At 40.7% G+C, this 19,269-nt stretch overlaps 1 protein-coding gene across 4 annotated transcripts in view; it reads right to left on the reverse strand.

The window, feature by feature from the left end:
- Positions 1–609: 609 nt before the first annotated feature.
- The window catches only part of DYNC2I1 (dynein 2 intermediate chain 1), a 44,550-nt gene continuing 25,890 nt past the window's right edge, over positions 610–19,269 (reverse strand). For 3 of the 4 annotated variants that reach the window (XM_014609098.3, XM_019498728.2, XM_019498740.2), the window contains 11 exons: positions 16,168–16,297; positions 13,681–13,853; positions 13,051–13,213; positions 11,370–11,486; positions 9,898–9,959; positions 8,740–8,791; positions 7,826–7,886; positions 7,034–7,133; positions 6,667–6,798; positions 4,356–4,579; positions 2,650–3,127 (listed from right to left, as the gene is read on the reverse strand). In XM_014609098.3, coding sequence (XP_014464584.1) covers positions 2,956–3,127; positions 4,356–4,579; positions 6,667–6,798; positions 7,034–7,133; positions 7,826–7,886; positions 8,740–8,791; positions 9,898–9,959; positions 11,370–11,486; positions 13,051–13,213; positions 13,681–13,853; positions 16,168–16,297 — 1,386 coding nt within the window. In that variant the 3' untranslated portion in view covers positions 2,650–2,955. Of the gene's footprint in view, positions 2,306–2,649; positions 3,128–4,355; positions 4,580–6,666; positions 6,799–7,033; positions 7,134–7,825; positions 7,887–8,739; positions 8,792–9,897; positions 9,960–11,369; positions 11,487–13,050; positions 13,214–13,680; positions 13,854–16,167; positions 16,298–19,269 lie in introns of those variants that run through there. The other variant, XM_019498735.2, reaches the window with a different exon arrangement.

A 19,269-nucleotide genomic window follows, 5' to 3' on the forward strand; every position in this document is an offset into this window, starting at 1 on the left:
ACCACATGTTGTCAGAGTACTCAGCACCTCCAAAAATTAGGGTATTTGTCAATCGATTTGCCTAAACATGGTTTTAGGAGCCTAATTTTGATCCTAGCTGTATCCCTTGAGCCCTGTTAATCATAGTCTCAGTGGCAGTGGTACTAGGCAGCAGCAGTGGTGAGAGAGGTTGGACCAGCTATAGCACCAGCAGCTGCTGTTTTTGCAGCCCCTCTAAATACTGCATAGTCTGTTACTTCAGAAGAAAAGCCTGGAATTTGCTCTTTATCTTCATTCTTGAAGCTGTAGTAAAGGGGTCATAAAGGTTTAGGGCTACTGACCTTCAGAACAGGGCAGGTAGATCTTCCCAACTTGTAACCTTTGGTGTAAAACTCAGAATTTGGCAGAATTTCTCAGGATCTCAGGACTGCTTCTAATAACCTCAGTGTTTAAAGTACAGCAGCTGTGCTGTGTTGACCAGGCACTATCCCAACAGTGGATTATGTTCTCACCATTGCCTAGGTTCACATACGGTAAGGGGATGCTATCATCTTGGCTTTTCTTAGAAAAGCCAGCATTTCTTTAATGCCATCTTGTTTTCAAGCTCAGAGTGGGATAAAGAAGAACAAGTTTTGTATTTACAAGATCTTTATTGGAGACACACACAAAAAAATGGGACTGATCAGGGAACCAGGACAGGGTCAAAACTATCCCTAAGCTATGCATCACTTCAGTGTTTCTTCACTCTTGCTGGACTGCAATGGTTATTTTTAAGAATTTTAACTCAAAGAAATGTGTTCTCAGACCAGGGTGTGGGGTTTGCCGAAAGCACTCACTTTTAATGCTATGGGTGGGCACCACCGTGTGGCCAGTTTGAGTTTGTTCCATTTAAAGCTACAAATTTGTTTAGCCATCCTCCCCCTCCACTCAAATCTCCTTTTCTATCTTATAACGAATGAGGAAGACATCAAGTATCTGTAACTAGATTCTGACCACCAGGTCTTTCTGTTGTCCTTCTCTTTTAGCACTCAACACGCACATAATTTCTTATGGTTTTATAGGGTATGGGGGGAGTTATTTTTTACTTTGTCTAACCAATGACTTAGATTTCTACACCAAGTGTTACCCTAAAGCATTTGCAATTCTGGCCATGTCTGACATTTGCAATGTCATGGAAAAATCTCTATATTTAGTGAATTTTTAAAATGATTTTCCAGGAATTTAAATGTTTATCTTCCCTTCAAATACAGTACGAAGCTGTGTTCTGTCATTTTTATAATTATTAAAAATATTACATCTCTTCACCCAAAATTCTGCATTTGACATTCTTGAAAATATATACAGTATACATAATACAAATGTAAAACACGTTAAATCATACATCTTTTACAGTCATAAAATAATAAAGCATATAAATAGCCTGAGCTCTGGCACCTGGTTCTCTCTCCTACCTGATCCAGAGGCAGCCCTCATCCTGGCCCTGGGACCTGGGCTCTCCCCTGCCCAGTGAGAAGGCAGGGGCTTCCCAGCTTTGCAATTGTGCGATTTGGATCTGTGAGGAATTTTACCCTCAATCCCCAAAACTGTATATCCTGGCAGGATGTATGATTTTGGGGCTTGGGCATAAGACTCCTCACAGTCCATCTTTGCAATCATTTTAATGTCTGCCAGGCACCTCAGTCTTACCTAGATTGTTTATCATTTGGTTGCTGTCCTCTGGATTCTCTCCAGTTGGCCACAATTTTCTTGAAGTGTGATGTTCTAATTTGAGCACATTCCTGCAGCTGAGCCCTTACCACTGGCTGAGTAAAGTAGAAGAATCGCTTTTTGTGACTCATATACAGCACTTATTATACATCCCAGAAGTTTGCTTGGTTGCATCAGCATGACCTTGTTAACTCAGTTTTTGATCTCGTTCTGTGCGACTGTTCCCCATTCTGTACTTGTGCAGTTAATTATTTCTGCTTAAGAGCAGTATTTTGCAATTGTCCTTGCTGAAGCATCCTATCTATTTCAGACCATTTCTCTGATCAAGATCATTTTGAGTTTCAATCGTGTCCTGCAAAATGCTTTCAGTAGTTCCAAGCCTTGCTTCCTTTGCTAATTTAATACATGTACTCTCTTTTCCATCATCCAAGTTATTAATGGGAATACTGAACAGTATATGACCTAACGAAAACCCTTGCCGAATCCTACTTGATGCATACTTCAATTATGACAGTGATCCATGAGTATGGTTTTACAACCTGTTATGCACTGAAATGCCTCCAGGGCAGCATTTCATGCTCTTTTGGATTTCTTGGATAGCTTCATGCAGGTTGTGGATCTAGGTGGAAGGAAATCAGCATGAGAGGACTTCCAGTGCGTCAGAGCAGACTCAATTAATCAAACCTGCTGAAGCGTGGGAGAATACTAAAGAAACTCAAAGGTAAACTTACATAGCTTTCTGGCTATACACAGGTATGTCCATACAGTGGTACGATCTGGCTTATAATGTTTACTTCTCAAATGATAGATGTAATGATATTGTGAAGACTCCAAAGATAAAGTCTATTATAACATTCATGTTAAGTTATAGCGAATCATATGTTTAGGTTGACACAAAGAACCCAAAATATCTATAATCTGCTTTAAAGTAAAATATTAAGAAACATCAAAACATTTGAAAGGTCTATTTTTAAAATTTTATTGAAAAATATCTATAAATACTAGATGTCTACGAATCCATATCATACAGAAGTAAATATAATTTATCTTCCCTTCAGGCTGTGCTCTGTCATTTTTATAATTATTAAAAATATTGCATTTCTTCACCCAAAATTCTGTACTGATATTCTTGGCAGTATATACAGTATACACAATACAAATGGAAAACATGTTAAATTATAAATCTTTTAATTACAGTCATGCTATAAAAAAGAATCTAATTGTAATTAGCCACATTTGTACACTCAAAGGGAGGGAATTTATTTGCTTCTATAAGGATTGCTGCAAAAGCAAATGTAGTTTCTCTGACTCCTCAGACTGAAGTAAGGCCCACTTCTTTTTTATATACTGGATGTCTATTATTCCAGATTCTTTGGCCAGTACAATCCCCAAGAGCCCGTTTTTTTTTTCTGGTTCACCCAGTACAGCCATGGTCAGAACCCTGATAAAAACAGAAGGTTTTTTATATTTGTTTTTTTAATGGCAAGAAAATAAATGAAAGTAGAACATTACCCTTCAAAATTGTACTAACTGTTTCCAAAAGCTTTCTAATAGGAAACTATAATGAATTTCATTGCCTTCTGAAAAAGCTAAATAAAATGCCAGGAATGGAAATGTAGGAAAACACAGTGCTATAACAAGCAACAAGGAAAGGACCAGTCTGAAGCAATCATTTTATATCTATACATTTTAAGGAAAATTCTGATCTTGGTAGGCAACCTCCACATAATCATATTAATCATGCATTACAAATTGGTTCAAAATTCTAAATGATTATTTTATATAACATTGAAAAAATGGTATAAAAACACAGCCTTTTTAAAAAAAAGTTACTATAATAATTTTTTTTAAGTCTTTCAGAACCATTGAACCTAGCTACTCTTATCTTACTGAATGAACTTCTACAAAATAAGATTCAAATCTAGGTGATTTTCTGGTTTCTATTTTAAACAGCCACAATTTATTTCTCTATAGTTAAACATGTACAATATGCTCTAAGTTTGTAAGTATCGTTCTCTCTAACTTTTCCTGCATTGCAGGATAAATTCCTAAGACAGACAAGGAACCCTCCTTCCCTCAGTAAATCTTTGAGTGATCCAGGTGGTGTCAATGGGAACAGAATTTGTTCATTTATAACAGCTCAATTCTGCAGCTGCTCCATGAACATAACTCCCACTTATAACACTTAGCCTGATTTTAATTTACATTAAAAGTTTTTCACTTCTCTGACAGCGTAAAGGGGCTGCTAAATAGTCATCAATGAATGGTCATTCACTTTAAGGCCTCTTTACACTGCTACAAAACAGTACTCAGCATGCCAGTGCAAGCTCAACTGCATTTGTATGTGCAACTTGCCAGAGGGTGTGCCTATTGTGCAGTGGACTCAGTCACTCAAGAAGCTGTGGTGGTAACTGGTAACCTACCAGGAGTACAACCACCAATAGTCTCCTGAAACCAATGGCTGCCAATGAATGACACTGCTGCAGCATGTAAAATGACAATGAAATAAATGAAATCAGGCCCAATCTAAGTTGCATGCTAGCAACACCTAAAAATTCAGGCTCTGCTGGAAGCATTCAGTTAAACACATTTTGACAAAAAGACAGATTCAGTGTAATGTTAATATTTTATAACTGCAAGAAAAAGCAAGAGTTATGCAATTTACTTACCTATCAGACTGAATAATTTGTTTGGCTACAGGCCACAGATCATTTTCCAGTAGATCCCACACATAAACATTAGATGATGCATCCAGGACTAAAAACACAGCAGGTCTCGTTAGAGCCCACTGAAGGGCAATAACTGGCTGGCCATCCGTGCTGTCATTCCACTGCAGGAGGGGATACTCCGATGTCATCTGGTGCAATCTAATGCTTCCATCTGAACAGCCAACCTGTATGACAAAACAAAGACAAGTCTTGTATGCAAAACAAACTAATCAAGAGTAAAAATTACAATCCTGTGGTTGGAAAGTTGAGGCATGTTGTTCTCTATAAATAAACATAGAGCTATCTAACATATAATGATGCATCACTATTACACTTCAGTCTATGGACAGCAAGGAATTTTCCAGTTTTTAACTTCTAGTATTTTCTTCAGTTTGACTGGTCTTTAGCAAATTGCAGTAATCCAAATATGGAGGTTCCAAAGACGTATTTGGATAAAATCTCTACCCAGAAGGAAAATCTACAGTCTCCTGGAGTATTTTTTACGTCTGTAGTTCATAAGATCACCTCCAACTGAGAACTGCAAATGTAGCCAATGATTCAAAAATGACCCTTAAACTGCAAATCTCAATAAGGCCCTGATCCTGCACAACTGAAATCAATCCTACACTTTGCTACTGACTTCAGTGGGGGATGGATCAGAACCCAATGTCCCAATTCAGCAAGTTTCTAAATTATACAGGTAAGTGGTAAACTGCAGAACAGCCCTGCTGATATCTTAATAATGTGCTGTGTACTTTATTATCTTGCTGAACTGGGGAATAACAAAAGTTGAATATATACACGCCTTAATAAATTCAGATACACTCTACATCATTTCCTCTAGATCACGGGTTGGCAACGTTTTTGGGCAGCGTGCCAAAATAACTGCAATCTCTACTTGGAAGATGTTGGCGTGCTAGGGAGGGGTGGCAGAGAAGCCACAAGGGGCCTGATCCTTGTTGTTGCAGTGCAGCCTGGGTCTGTTTTCCACTGTCTGCCCTGAGGCACACATGCCAAACAAAATGCCCTCATGTGCCATGCTCTGGCATGCATGCTGCGGGTTGCCAACTCCTGTTCTAGATACTGTGTTCTAACTATAAGCGTCACCTCAGCCTTGTCTAGAATAAGCTCTAGTCGGTGCCCTAATCTAAGACAGCAAAAATACATTATACTACTTATGTTTAATGAAAGAAAGAACTGAAAGCATTTATGGCTTTGCAGCCCAAGGCACCTCCCTATTTCCTATGTGACCTCACACATACTTTATACAAGAGAGAAAAAAAAAAGCACAGAGTAGATGATTCACATTGTTGGATCTGAGTATAGGGTGAGAAACAGATTTAATAAGCTCAAAACTAAAAGGTGTTAAGTCAGTCAAAAAGACTCCAATTGCTTTGCCAGAACATTCTTATAACCTTTCTTTAAAAAGGATGGTATAAGTGTCAGGAAATGGTTTCTTAACAAGGGGGAAACAACTGCTTTTTATGGAAATATTAGTATTTTCCAAGAACAATGCCACACTTTTTTTTCACTATTCCTCTAACTTAACAAGCTGACGTTTATCCTACAGGATGTTGTAGGAAAAAAGCTTATTAAAGCAGAGTTAATTTTGGATTTGCTTATATCTAGGATGGCCTTTGCCAGACAATTCAGTATGATCTAACTAACACTATCCTATTCCTCATAGACAAAAATGCAGTTTTGTAATGGTACTACAGAATGCATGTACATGTTAGATAAATCACATCTAATTTATACCCTGTACCATCACTTACAGTGATATGTCAGGAAAGATTTGTCCCTTAACCATTATCCTAAAGCAGATCTAACCTAACTCGATGCCCAAATACGCCTATAGGATTTCCTATTTTAATCATATTCACCTAGTATTGAACAAGGTTTCACAAGGGAGACAACTAAAAGATTGTGTCCATGTTTGCTATACAAGAAAACTACCCAGACTCAGATAAAGAATAATATACCACTGCAGTAATAAGTCATGTATTTCCACTTGAAGTGAAAGTATTGTACTAAATCTTTATTAAAACAGTCAACAAATTCTAAGGTAATAGCTCTAATGGGACTGTAACACTTCTCCATCTTTCAGCATGTGCTGAGTTTAATCAAAATATACAACACTTGTTTGCCACATTTAAAGAAGGTTTTGAACTGGGAATGTCGACTGACTGCGACTTCTGATGCTGACTTAGCAATCTCCCCCCTAACAAGTAATTAAAAATGAAATTATTTTTAGATAAAAAGGCTTCCTTACCAAAAATATTGGTTTTCCAAAAGGGGAGAAATCAACTGCATTGACTCTTACTGATCGTGGTCCACCCTGCTGGGGTTTGAATAGCTTTGGAGGTATTCTTAAGTCATGTCTCGTGCCATGACTTACCAGACCCTGTTAATAACATAAAATCAGAAAGAAATTCTATATTATCAGTGTTTATATATTAAAAGAAAAACCATGTACACCCTTAATCTTCATTACCAATTAGCAAAATAAACTACTTTTAATAATTATTTCAAACCATAAATATTCACAAATGAAGCACCAGTAGAAATCCAAAGAAACATTTATTATAACAACAATGGAAGAGGAAAGATATCAATAATGCAATGAAATATTTACTCACAATATTTGTCCCAACAATAAAATGATTAGGATTAGAAGGCTGAAACTTAATATTCAGAGTCAGGGGTGTCTTCAGGCACATCATATCTTTTGGGAAAAGGCTGGGGAAATACACAAGTAAAAAAGCAAAATAAACAGATGGAAATCTCCCAAAGCAATGCAAATATGTTATAGAACAGCAGTACTCTACCTTTTTTGCCCCAGAGGGCTGAAAGGGCAGCACCAGTGGGCCCAATTTTGCACATGGGGTTGGCATGGCGGGGTCCAATCCAGCCATGCAGAGAAAGGCAGGAAACTATCCAGTGCCAACCCAGCTGCACAGGCGGAAGGGGCATTGCCTGGCCCTGGCAGGGCCATACAAGGGAAAAAGGTGTGGCCCAGTCCTAACCTGGCTGGGCAAAGGTTGAAAATTTGGCACTGGGAGAGGAGTGGCAGCATTGCTACTGCTTGCCTGCCACCAAATTTCCCAACCCATGGGGAGCCCTGCAGGTTACATTTGACCCTCAGGCCAGAGGTTAAGCACCCCTGTTATAGAAGGTCTTACTGTTCTTAGTATTAAACATTTGTTACAGAATCTTAGCCCAATTCATTTGTTCATGCACTAATGTGCCATGTAAGAGCTTTATAAAACAGGAAGATCTTCCACATTTTGACAAAGCTTTCTGGCAAGCGTGCATATTTTCAAAAGCAATTAATTACTGAAAATTCCAATGAACCCACATTAGGTAACAGTCTTTTTCTAGGGAAGAATTATCTTTGTGGTACAAAATCTAGTAGATACCATTTTTCTTACCTGTCATTCAACTGAACAGTAGAGCTATGTACCAATTTTACTTTCCCACCAGGAATTAAACCTGAAATTATAAGTAAATATTCTTAACATGAAAGAGGACTCCACTTCAGTAAAATAAGTTACATATCACTGATAGGTTAAACACACTGGATTTCTCTAACTTTAAAGGAAACTTCCAAAGAATCAAAAACACTGCTGGTGGCAGTACAGCATAATTGTGTTTAAATATTTATTATAAGTTTTTAAAAAAATACTTTATTATTAGTGTAAATAAGCTGATTAACGAGTAAAGACTGCATGCCAAATGTCCAAAATTAAAAAATCTAAAAAACGTCTCACAGAGCCATGCAAGCAATTCTTAATTTGTTTAAAGTAAAGAAAGTATATTTTTCCCCATTGAGATATGCCACAACAGCTGAATGGATTTTCATTTTTTTTGGTAGAGCCCAAATATCACATTTTCCAAATATAGACGTTTCAGCCCAAAAGGAGAACTTGTAAGAACGTTACAGTGGATGAAATGCAGGCTACAGTAGATGTGATGTTACAACTCTAATTAAAGCTAAATAGCTGGATGATTGGTAGGGACATACATTCCAGTGGTGATGAAGAAAATTGTCAGACAGGTAGGGAAAACTGCTTCAATGAAGTAGCAATCAGATGCCCCTAAAGGGAAGAGCTGGCAGTGTGGTAGGTAATGGTTATTCCACTGGCAGTGAGTATAAGGCTTGTGAAACTCTGTAGATGAGGAATCTTTCATACATGTTATTAAACTCCAAGGCTCTATTCCCCACAAGTGATCTTCTTTTCCTCCAAACTATTTGACTGTCCTATTACTAGCTGTGTTGTATTCAGTGCTTTCTTCCTCCCTCCCATTCAGAGTTATTAATGTTTCTTCTTGTGTAAAGACTTACCTAAATCACTTTGTGAACCAGCTATATCCACTTTTTGTAATTCAACTACAACCTGAAAAGGACAATGATTCAAAATTAGCAGCTACCTAATATTAACAAAACCCAAAACTGATTTAGGCATTTTTAGGGTCCCTACCACTGTTCCATATGAGCATCTATAACAGAACTAAGTTTAACATTACAGTGATTATGGGCATATTCCATTGTATAAGGCTGTCACCTGTACGTGTTAGGATGAACCCACCATACCCTTATCAAGCCCTTGTCCAGGAAAGGCTGGATATAACAAATAATTTGACCCAGTTCAGCTCCCATTGAACTTAGTGGGAGCTTTGCTGGGTTTGAGCCAGTGATGTAAATGTGAAAGCAATCTAGCAATCTAGTTCCCCAAATACGATTAACTTAATTGTAATAATAGGAAATAGCAGACAGTACAATCAGGCAAATACTTCAGAAAGAGCAGCAATATTTCTAGTTTATCAGTATGTGTCTGAAAGAAGTCTCAAAGACAGTCTACAGCACACTACCTTATAGGTAACAAATGCGCCTGTCTATTGGCACTGGTTAGGCTTCATCTACAGTGTTGTGGGCAGTTTTGGACTCCACATTTTAAGAAGGATATAAAAATGTTGGAGAGGGTCCAGAGGTGAGTGCAAGAAATGATAAAAGGATTAGAAGGCAAGCTGTATGAGGAAAGGTTGAGAGAACTATGTATGTTTAGCCTGGAGAAAAGAAAATTAAGGGGGGGAGGAGTATGATCATGGTTTTGGAACCATGGATATGGAAAGATTGCCACAAAGAAGATGGAGAACAATTACGTTCCCTTGTTGCACTAATTTTAAACTGAAATGGCTTTAAAACTACAGCGAAGTAGATATAGATCAGATCTCGGGAAAAAAACTGTTAAAACAAGAAAGCAATGGAACACTGCCCAGAGATGAGGCTTCCTGGATCCAGTACCCAACACAAGTTCTGCCCTATAGGAAGTTTATGGTATTAAGGAACCAGGTCATGCAGAATACCAGTAAAATGGCTATTTGTGCCACATTTAGGTGAAGGAAACATTCTTATTTGAAATCCTGAAGATTTGCTACCTCTTTTAAAAGAAATTTTATCTTTTTGAAACGCAATATTCTTCCTCCTCTTACATTTACTTACCCACAGATTCAGAATTCCAGTTTCATCGATTGAAGCTATCTGGAATGAAAGGCCTGACATTTCTATGGGAGGAAAAGTATAATAATTTAGTAATAACAACTTGCATTTACATAACACTTTCAACCCAAAGGATACCAAAGACTTTCAAACATTTAATATCCTGGTGTATTAAGTATAAGCCCCATGCTGCTCTCCTCTGTGATGAAAAAGTGGCCAAATATAAACTGAAGGAAAGAAGGGGTACTACACTGGCACGCTGTCTCTTCAGTTGCCCAGCCCTGGAAATTTTCTGCATCTCTTTACATGCTTGGATTCTTCATGGTTTTGCAGGCAAAACAAGAAGTGGGAAGACATATGCCATCTGCATGGTACAGCAAGCTCGTCTCTGTAAACCTTTAGTTTCAGAGTGTATTTCTGCTCTGGAGTTAATGCTGTCTTCTACCACAGAGCCTGGAGGAGCTGGGGATATAGGATCCAAGGCAGCATGTCTCCTAGGGGAGCAATGTTTCTATGTGTAGGGTCAATAAAGTAATTAGGGAAAATGCACAAGAATAGTGAGTTCAGTGGCACACTGTGAGTGTTTTCAGAAATGAACACTGTTCTATAGAGTCAGATAGCCTCATCTCTCACCCTTTCTATTCCCCCCCAGAAACTACCTCAGAAGGAAGTATTTGTGGAAACTTGATTTACTGTAGGAGGATTTAGAATGGTTTTGTACATACCAGTCAAAACATACATGCACTCAACTGTAGTAAAAGAGCCCACAATAATGTCATAATAGCTTATAGAGAGGTAATTATCTGTGGTAGTCTGAACTAAGGACAGAGGCATGGTAGTGTGGTACCTTAGAGACTAATTCAGAGTGGCATGCATTTTGGTATGTAACAGCCTACTTTATCAGATGCTATGAGTGGATTTGCAGAGAGCAGGGGTAATAAAAAGACAGGAATAAAGTAATTTAAATACAAATAATAGGAAAATGGGGAGGAAAGGATTGAGGCAAAGGGAGCTGCTGAGAAAGGTAAAGGTAGGTTGAGGAGACCAAAAGGGGTAAATAAAGCAGTTAACCCATTGAGGGACATAATAGTTATAAAAGCTAGTTCAGATAATAAACTAATAGCTTATAAGGAAGAAAATGAAGACTGATGTTGTATTCCAATGAAATTATGTAGGATTTTAAAGACCCCCAAGGGAGGTGGTGCTCTCCCCTACCCTGGGGGTCTTCAAGAGGAGGTTAGATGAGTATCTAGCTGGGGTCATCTAAACCCAGCACTCTTTCCTGCCTATGCAGGGGGTCAGACTCAATGATCTATTGAGGTCCCTTCCAACCCTAACATCTATGAATCTATGAGGAGAATGCAACTGGAAATTAGAATTTGGCTAGGGCACTGTAAAATACCTAGCATAAGGAATTTATTTAACTATAAGGAAAATATCACATCCATTATATTTTTAAAGAACAATTCACATACCTTCTTGAGAAGAGAGGCCTGAGAGCCCATAGGAACTCTGTTCCTTGTAGACAGATGTTGAAACAGGTTCTATGGCTTGTACAGAACATGTGTGGTTTACTGAGGTGAGAACACCATCTGTAGTTAAAGAGTTAATAAGTGCTGTACTATTTAAAAACAACAAGCAAGTTGCACATTTAGATTATAAAATTCAGGATTTTAAGTAGCCAAGGAGGACAAATAATGAACTGTATTAAAAACATGTTAAATAAAATACTTCAGATAAACAATCTTCTAACTTTTTTTTTTATTTTTCATTGCCCAAATTACTGCAGCATCATTTGTGCTATTGCATGAGGCACTTGGACATATTAACTTCAAGCTCTAAATGGGAAATACAAAATTGGTAGAGAAATAAGTCATCCAAAGATGTTAAGCTTTTTTTAATGAAAAAGTCAACTAGTATTTCCAAAGAAAAAGTCTGGAAATTGAAAATATGCATTTATTATTTAAGAAGAAGTTATTTAGGAAAAAAAACTATTTCAGTTCATAGCCCCCAATTGGAGATTCAGATTTCCAAAGACTTGCTGCTGAAACTCAGTATTATTTTCATTCAAGATTTAAGGAAACAGGCTCCTTAAGTTTTCAGCATTAAAATCTTGTTGCTGATATAAATTACAAGCCACAACACAAAGTGGATGCTCTGTTGCTGGCATACCATGTCACTCAAGACCAAAAGCCTGTAATCCCCTAAAAAAATCCATTAACAACCAACCTATGAAGCCTAAAGCCAGTAAGATTCCACAAATATGCAAAGGTTCAGTCATGCAGATTTAACTAAAGGATCAGGGAAGTAACTCTAGAGTGATTTTTAAATGGGTGCTATTGTATGTAGATATTGTTTGGAATAAGTTGCAAATTCAACAAACTGATTTTCCTTGTTGGCCTCAACCTCATTACCCCACTCCTGCTGTGACTGCCTCATTAGGGCTAGCCCACACCTGCAGGCTGCCCTGCTGCCTGCTCTCAAACGTTAAAGTAGCAGGCACCAAAGGTGCCCTCCCATACACGGTTTCTAGTTTATTTATTTTTTCCCATCATTCCCAGTGCAGTCCATCTAACTTGAACAGATGCCTTCATAAAAAGGCATAAACTAATAATAATCTAAATTTCAAACTAATTTGAAAAGTGCAAAAGATGCACACATGAATAATGCAAGCCTAGGTGAAATCAAAATTTAACAGATGTTCTATGATTTGATGTTCTGTGCCCAATGAATAGATGGAGGGGTCATAAACAGTGACAGAGGAGATAACTCTTCTAAAAATGTAATAGTAAATGGATAAAGCTTGGAGGTGATAAACAATTACACAGGTAACAACCTAACTCAAATGCACCTAATTTGAGAGTTTAATGGAAAGTCACTTGGTAAGATTTCTAAAAGTGCCTAGGTCAGTAACTATGGTTAGAAATGTAAGTGCAAGTGAGCTGCCTCTTCAAACTTGCATTTTTCTATTCTAGTCCCTTGATGTGTGTATCTTACCCTACCTTACACCCACTGCTGATAGTGGGTGTGCCATCCTACATACTACCTCTAGCATAGCTAAACTAGGTTAAAGATCCCTTTGATTTCTTAGCAGAATTTATGACAGACAATTTTATTGCATGCAGAATGACTGTTTATAACACACTTTATACTGACCAGTGGAAAATGTTGGAGCTCTAAATATCCAGTCAGTTTCATTGAACTTCATACAATGATGCAGTCTTGAGTCTTCCCTGAGATCCCACACTAACAAAGAACCATCCACTGTTCCAGCAAATACTAAAGTTGCTTTATTGGGACTAAAGCAGCAGCATATTACCTGTGAGATAGGACAAAAATATTAGAAGGAGAATAAAGATTTGATTTAGCTAAGTTTATATGTGTTCTTCCAAGGCTCTGATGTCCAGAAAGATTAGAGATGCTTGCTCAATGGGAGGCCAAACTATTTAAAGGGAAGTATGACAGGCTGCAGAAAGCCTCCCATCTCCTCTCTAGAGTATTGCTGGTTTGTTCCTACTTTGCTACAAAGTGAATAGGTGAAATTTTACTGTATAGTAATAGTTTTAGAAGCATATAGGTCCTGACAACCTTTGGGCCTAAATTAAAACAAAATTTGTTCCTCTCTCAACAACCCAACAACAAAATGCAAAATGTAATGGGGCACTGTTTTGCTCACTGAGCGCAATCATGTGTACAAATTATATATTGCACTAGGATTGAAAAGTACAGTATGCATCCTGAATTAATTCATTAAATAGGCAATTGTGTAAGAGCTTTAAACTGTACCTCGGAGTCACAAACTAGGACTTTCTGAGGGCTGGAAGGCTGCCAGACATTCCATACACATATGATATACTTCCTGTCCAGTAGAATGGCAGCTGGCTTTTTAGGTAACCCATGAACAGAAAGTAATGCCTGCCTTTGAACCTGAGAAACGTGCAGACAGGAGACTTTTCGATCTACATCAAAATGAAAATGGAAAACTTGTTGAAAATGAGAGAATAGCAGTAACCTATGAGACTAAAGAGTAATTTAAAAGAAAATGTCAACATTAATCATTGGGTGCTCTGATACCAGAACAGGAAAGAGAATGGCATAGAGTAGTCCTTCTCAACTTTTTTAGAGTCACGGTACCCCTCAAAAATGTCAGCTCTTCGTTTCCACTAAATTTTTGGCTATAGAAAAATAGTAGAGCAATTATGCGGATGCAAAGAACTCAGAAAGAACACAACAGGTCAGAATGCTTTTAACCCTGTGAATTTCCATTTGAAATCTCTGGATTTATTTTGCAAACCATGTTTGCACACCTACCAGTTCTAACACTGCATGGCACGCCTGGCTGAGAACCACTGGCACAGAAGGAGAGGACAGAACTATTCACTCGTCTCAAAATTGAATTTCAGTGAGAAAAACAAAAATAGGAAAAATAAATCCTAAGCAACTACTCTTAGCTGCCAGGAGGCAGAGAATATGCAGAATTTTGGGAACATCCAATGCCTGACATTCTCATGAAGAGGTGCAAGTACTGTGAGAGAAACTAGTACCACAAACAAAAGATTGGCAGTAGGGGCAAGACCGTAGAATCGGAAATGTAGGCATCTCCAAGTACAATAAATGCATTTTTCTGATGTACTTCTTGTGCTTATATTATTATTAGGCCTGTGCAAAGAGGCTAGTATTCACTTCAGATTTGGATTCGGCCGATTCAGGGGATAGTGATTCAATTTGGTGATTTGAATTGCTGTTCTGAATCAATTCGGATGAATCTGGTTTGGAGATTCGGCTGTTGCCAAATCAGCTGAATGAACAAATCAAACAGGCCCATCCCCTGCCTGCTCTCCCAGCCCTGTCAATGGCTGACAGGCCAGGCTCATAAAAGCTCATATGAGCTCCCAGCTCATAAAAAAAAAAGAAAAAGAAAAAAAAAGCCCCCACTCACCAGCTTCTGCCAGGGGGCGGGAGGGGGGCAATCCCTGCTGCCCCACGCTGCATGGGGGGCTCTGCCACAAGCCCCCAGAAATCCTGACAGTTGCTGCAACACCCAGTGAGTGGGGGCTTTTTTTTTTTTTTTTAAGAACTGGGAGCTGGGGCCGGATGGGACAGCCTTGGGAGAGAGGCTAGGAGAGCAGGTGGGGGTTAGGGGGCACTTAGGGGCCTGGGAGAGCAGGCAGGGATGCGGCCTGGAGGGGGTCCCCATGGTCCCCTCCCCGTACTTACCAGCACGGAGTCCAGCTTCCTGCAGCAGCAAGTGGGGACTGCCCGAAGCTCCGAAGCTCTCCGGATCTTTTCAGAATCTATTTGGAGGCTTTGAATTGATTCAGACCTTTTCATTAGTCTCCTGATTCAATTTGGATTCAGTGATTCGGATGCCAAATTGGGCCAGATATCCTTTGAATCGAATCAGCACCTGAAGCTTCGCACAGCCCTAGTTATTATCACTATGGTGTGACACAGACCCAGGCTCGGGCTGCTTAAATTTATACCTTAAGTTTACACTTTAGGACCAGGAACAGTTTGGAGGGTAGGCTTGAAGGCTGCAGGGAGCACCTGGAGAGGTGCCGCCACTGTTGCTGGAGGACTAGACTGCAAACTGGGGATCAGAGCCTGCACCCTGACAGCAGGGGTGGCACTAGGGGAGCACTTGGGTGGGGGAGGGAGGGGGGGGCTATAGCCATCCTAAAATTCCCCATAGCCCCCTTTAGCCACCCCTCCCAGCAGTGCCAGCTTCCGCCACTGCATGCCTTGCACAGGCGGTGGCAGCTAAGCCCACCCCGCTCCCACCCGCAGCACAGCTACCCCTCAGGCCCTGCACCAGGAAAAGGCTGGCGCCACTGCTGCCTGCCAGTGCTGCTGGGGCTGGTCTCCAGAGAAACCCCGGCCTTGCACTATCACAGTGCAGCTGCTTCTAAGGTCTCCATGGAAACCAGCCCCAGTCTCACAGGCAGGAGCTGCTGGGACATGTAGTCTACTATCGGCCAGATTTGGCCTGCAGCCTGGACTTTGCCTGCCCCTGCCTTAAGGCAACGAGGGCAGTGGGACTGTAACCCCGGAAATGGAGAGGCTGTGTAGTCAGGGTAGGATGAACACTCCAAGCTCACTGGTCTCTAAAGGCAGCCACCCCACTTCTTACTTAAACATTAAGGCATGGCAGGAGAATCAGCAGTGAGAGTGGGCTAGTTGGGCAGGATCAAAGTGGCCACTAGGGGGTGACACAGCTGTCCTTGGAGCCTGTCCAGCTACAATACTAAAAATAATACAGTGAATTTATCTTACCATGGAGGAATGGTTGATTAGTATTTAACTGAAAGCAACTATCACTAATAGACAGACTAGTTTGTCTAGATCTTAGGTTCCACCTCGGCTGTGTTGCAATTCGATCTTCCTCAAGCAAAACAGCAATCACCTTTAAAAACACAATTAATAACACATATAGACAGATCTTTACCTTTTAGGAACATAAGGTAACATAAAAAGTAAATCAAACCAGAAGGTCATTTAGCCCCATACCCGGTCTCCCCCAGATGCTAAGGAGAAGAGTAGATATGAAGGGCCTAACCAGGCTGATCTATCCCCTACTCCTCTCCTCTTATAGCTTCCAGCACTGAAACCCTATAAAGTCCTAAACTGTAGCCCTAATTATAATGTTTAATACCCACTGATAAACCTAACCTGCATTAATTTGTCTAATTCTCTTTTGAACCTGGTTAGTTAACCAGGTTAATTTATCAGTCTCTTCAACACCTTGTGGCAATGAGTTTCAGCCTTTTTATCTGCAACTTCTGATCAACTCTCTTGATAATTTCACTGATTTTCAAAATAAGGCTTAAAGAGGTTTGTCACACTGCACAATTGCTCATATAATAAATAGTATTTAAGTATACAGGTTTCCCTCGCTTTATGTGGGTTCTGTATATGCAAATTCACTCACTATGCCAGACAAGAAAGCTGATATTTTTAACAGTTTCTTTGCATCTGTCTTCTTGAACAGGGACCGGTATATCCCACCTACCAGAGGTAGGGACAATCTTGGGGATACCTCTATCAGGCCTTCAGTCAGCACAGATGTAGTTAGGGATCTTCTGGAAGGGCTAGACATTTTTAAATCTGCAGGTCCAGATGCCCTCCACCCAAGGGTGTTGAGGGAGCTGGCAGGGGTCATTGTGGAGCCCTTGGCCCAGCTGTATGAGCATTCGTGGCCATCTGGCCAGGTGCCGGGGGATTGGAAACTGGCTAATGTGGTCCCAATTTTCAAGAAGGGGAGGAAGGAGGACCCAAGTAACTATAGGTCTGTAAGCCTCACCTCAGTGCTCGGGAAGATCTTGGAGAGAATCATTAAGGAGCACATCTGTGGGGGGCCTGCAGGGGAGATCATGCTCAGGGGCAATCAGCATGGATTCATCAAAGGCAGGTCCTGCCTGGCCAACCTGATTGCCTTTTATGACCAAGTAACTAAATCCTTGGATGATGGTGTCGCCGTGGACGTAGTCTTTCTAGACTTTAAGAAGGCCTTTGACACTGTCTCTCACCCCATCCTCATCAATAAATTAAGTGACTGTGGCATTGATAGCCTGCACAGTTGGATGGGTAAAAGATTGACTGATGGGGCACACCCAGAGACTAGTGGTGGATGGGTTATAGATTCATAGATTCATAGATGTTAGGATCGGAAGGGACCTCAATAGATCGAGTCCGACCCCTTGCATAGGCAGGAAAGAGTGCTGGGTCTAGATGACCCCAGCTAGATGGTTATCTAACTTCCTCTTGAAGACCCCCAGGGTAGGGGAGAGCACCACCTCCCTTGGGAGCCCGTTCTAGACCTTGGCCACTCGAACTGTGAAGAAGTTCCTCCTAATGTCCAATCTAAATCTGCTCTCTGCTTGCTTGTGGCCATTATTTCTTGTAACCCCCAGGGGCGCCTTGGTGAATAAATACTCCCCAATTCCCTTCTGTACCCCTGTGATGAACTTATAGGCCGTGATGAACTTATAGGCACTTATTGTGCTCAACCTGGTGAGATGTGAGCAGTGGGGTACTCCAGGGCTCGGTCCTCGGGCCCACACTGTTTAACATCTTGATCAGCGACTTGGACGAGGGGGTGGAAAGCACGCTGTCCAAATTTGCTGATGACACTAAGATGTGGGGTGAGGTGGACACACTTGAAGGGAGAGAGAGGCTGCAAATAGATTTAGACAGACTACAAAAGTGGGCAGATGAGAACAGGATGGGGTTCAACGTAGACAAATGCAGGGTGCTGCAAAAAACCTTGGGAGAAGGAATCCACAGCATACATACAGGCTGGGGAGTTCCCTTCTTGAAAGCACAGAGGCGGAAAGGGATGGATCTTGGAGTCATTACTGACTCCAAGATGAACATGAGCTGCCAATACCAGACCGCAACCAGAAAGGCCAGCCATACCTTGTCATGCATCCAAAGGTGCATCTCAAGCCAGTCCAGAGAGGTGATACTCCCCCTCTATGCGACTTTGGTCAGACCGTAGTTGGAGTACTGCGTCCAGTACTGGGCGCTGCACTTCAAAAGGTATGTGGCCAGCCTGGAGAGGGTTCAGAGGAGGGCCACTCACTTGGTGAGAGGGCAGCAGGACAGGCCCTATGAGGAGAGACTGAAGGACCTGAGCCCGTTCAGCCTCAGCAAGAGAAGGCTGACGGGAGACCTAGTGGCTGCCTACAAGCTCATCAGGGGAGATCAACATCAAATAGGTAGAGCCCTTTTCTCCCCAGCACCACCTGGGGTGACAAGGAACAATGGTAATAAGCTGATGGAGAACAGGTTTAGGTTAGAGATCAGAAGGCAATATTTTACAGTTAGGGTGGCCAAAATCTGGAACCAGCTTCCCAGGGAAGTGTCCTCACCCCTACCTTGGGCAAATTCAAGAGGAGGTTGGATGATCACCTGTCTGGGGTCTTGTGAACCCAGCATTCATTCCTGCCTGTGGCAGGGGGTCAGGTGAGATGATCTGTTCAGGTTCCTCCTGACCCTAGCTACTATGAAACTATTATGAGATGACCCTTTTTATAGCAAAAATTCATTATATATAAGGTAAATTCACTCTTATGTGATCAGTGTGGTGGAAGCCCAGTCAACTGCTTTGTGTGGTGCATTGTGGGAGTGATGCACACCAAAATATAGTCTGCTGTGTGGATCTGTGCTCCTCACTCTTTGTCTGCGACACGTGTTTCTGTAGTTGCCATCCCTATTATGGCTTCTAAGCGTCCTGCTACCTTATCTCCTACCCTTCCTCCTGCTCCATCAATGAAGCGCAAGACAACTCCACTAACACTGGAGGCAAAATTGGAGACCCTTCACCACTGTGTGCTTGTGTACGGTCTGTTGTTGGTGAGTATCAAAATTATCCTG

Source organism: Alligator mississippiensis, chromosome 5, assembly GCF_030867095.1.
Source record: "Alligator mississippiensis isolate rAllMis1 chromosome 5, rAllMis1, whole genome shotgun sequence".
Taxonomy (NCBI): domain Eukaryota; kingdom Metazoa; phylum Chordata; order Crocodylia; family Alligatoridae; genus Alligator; species Alligator mississippiensis.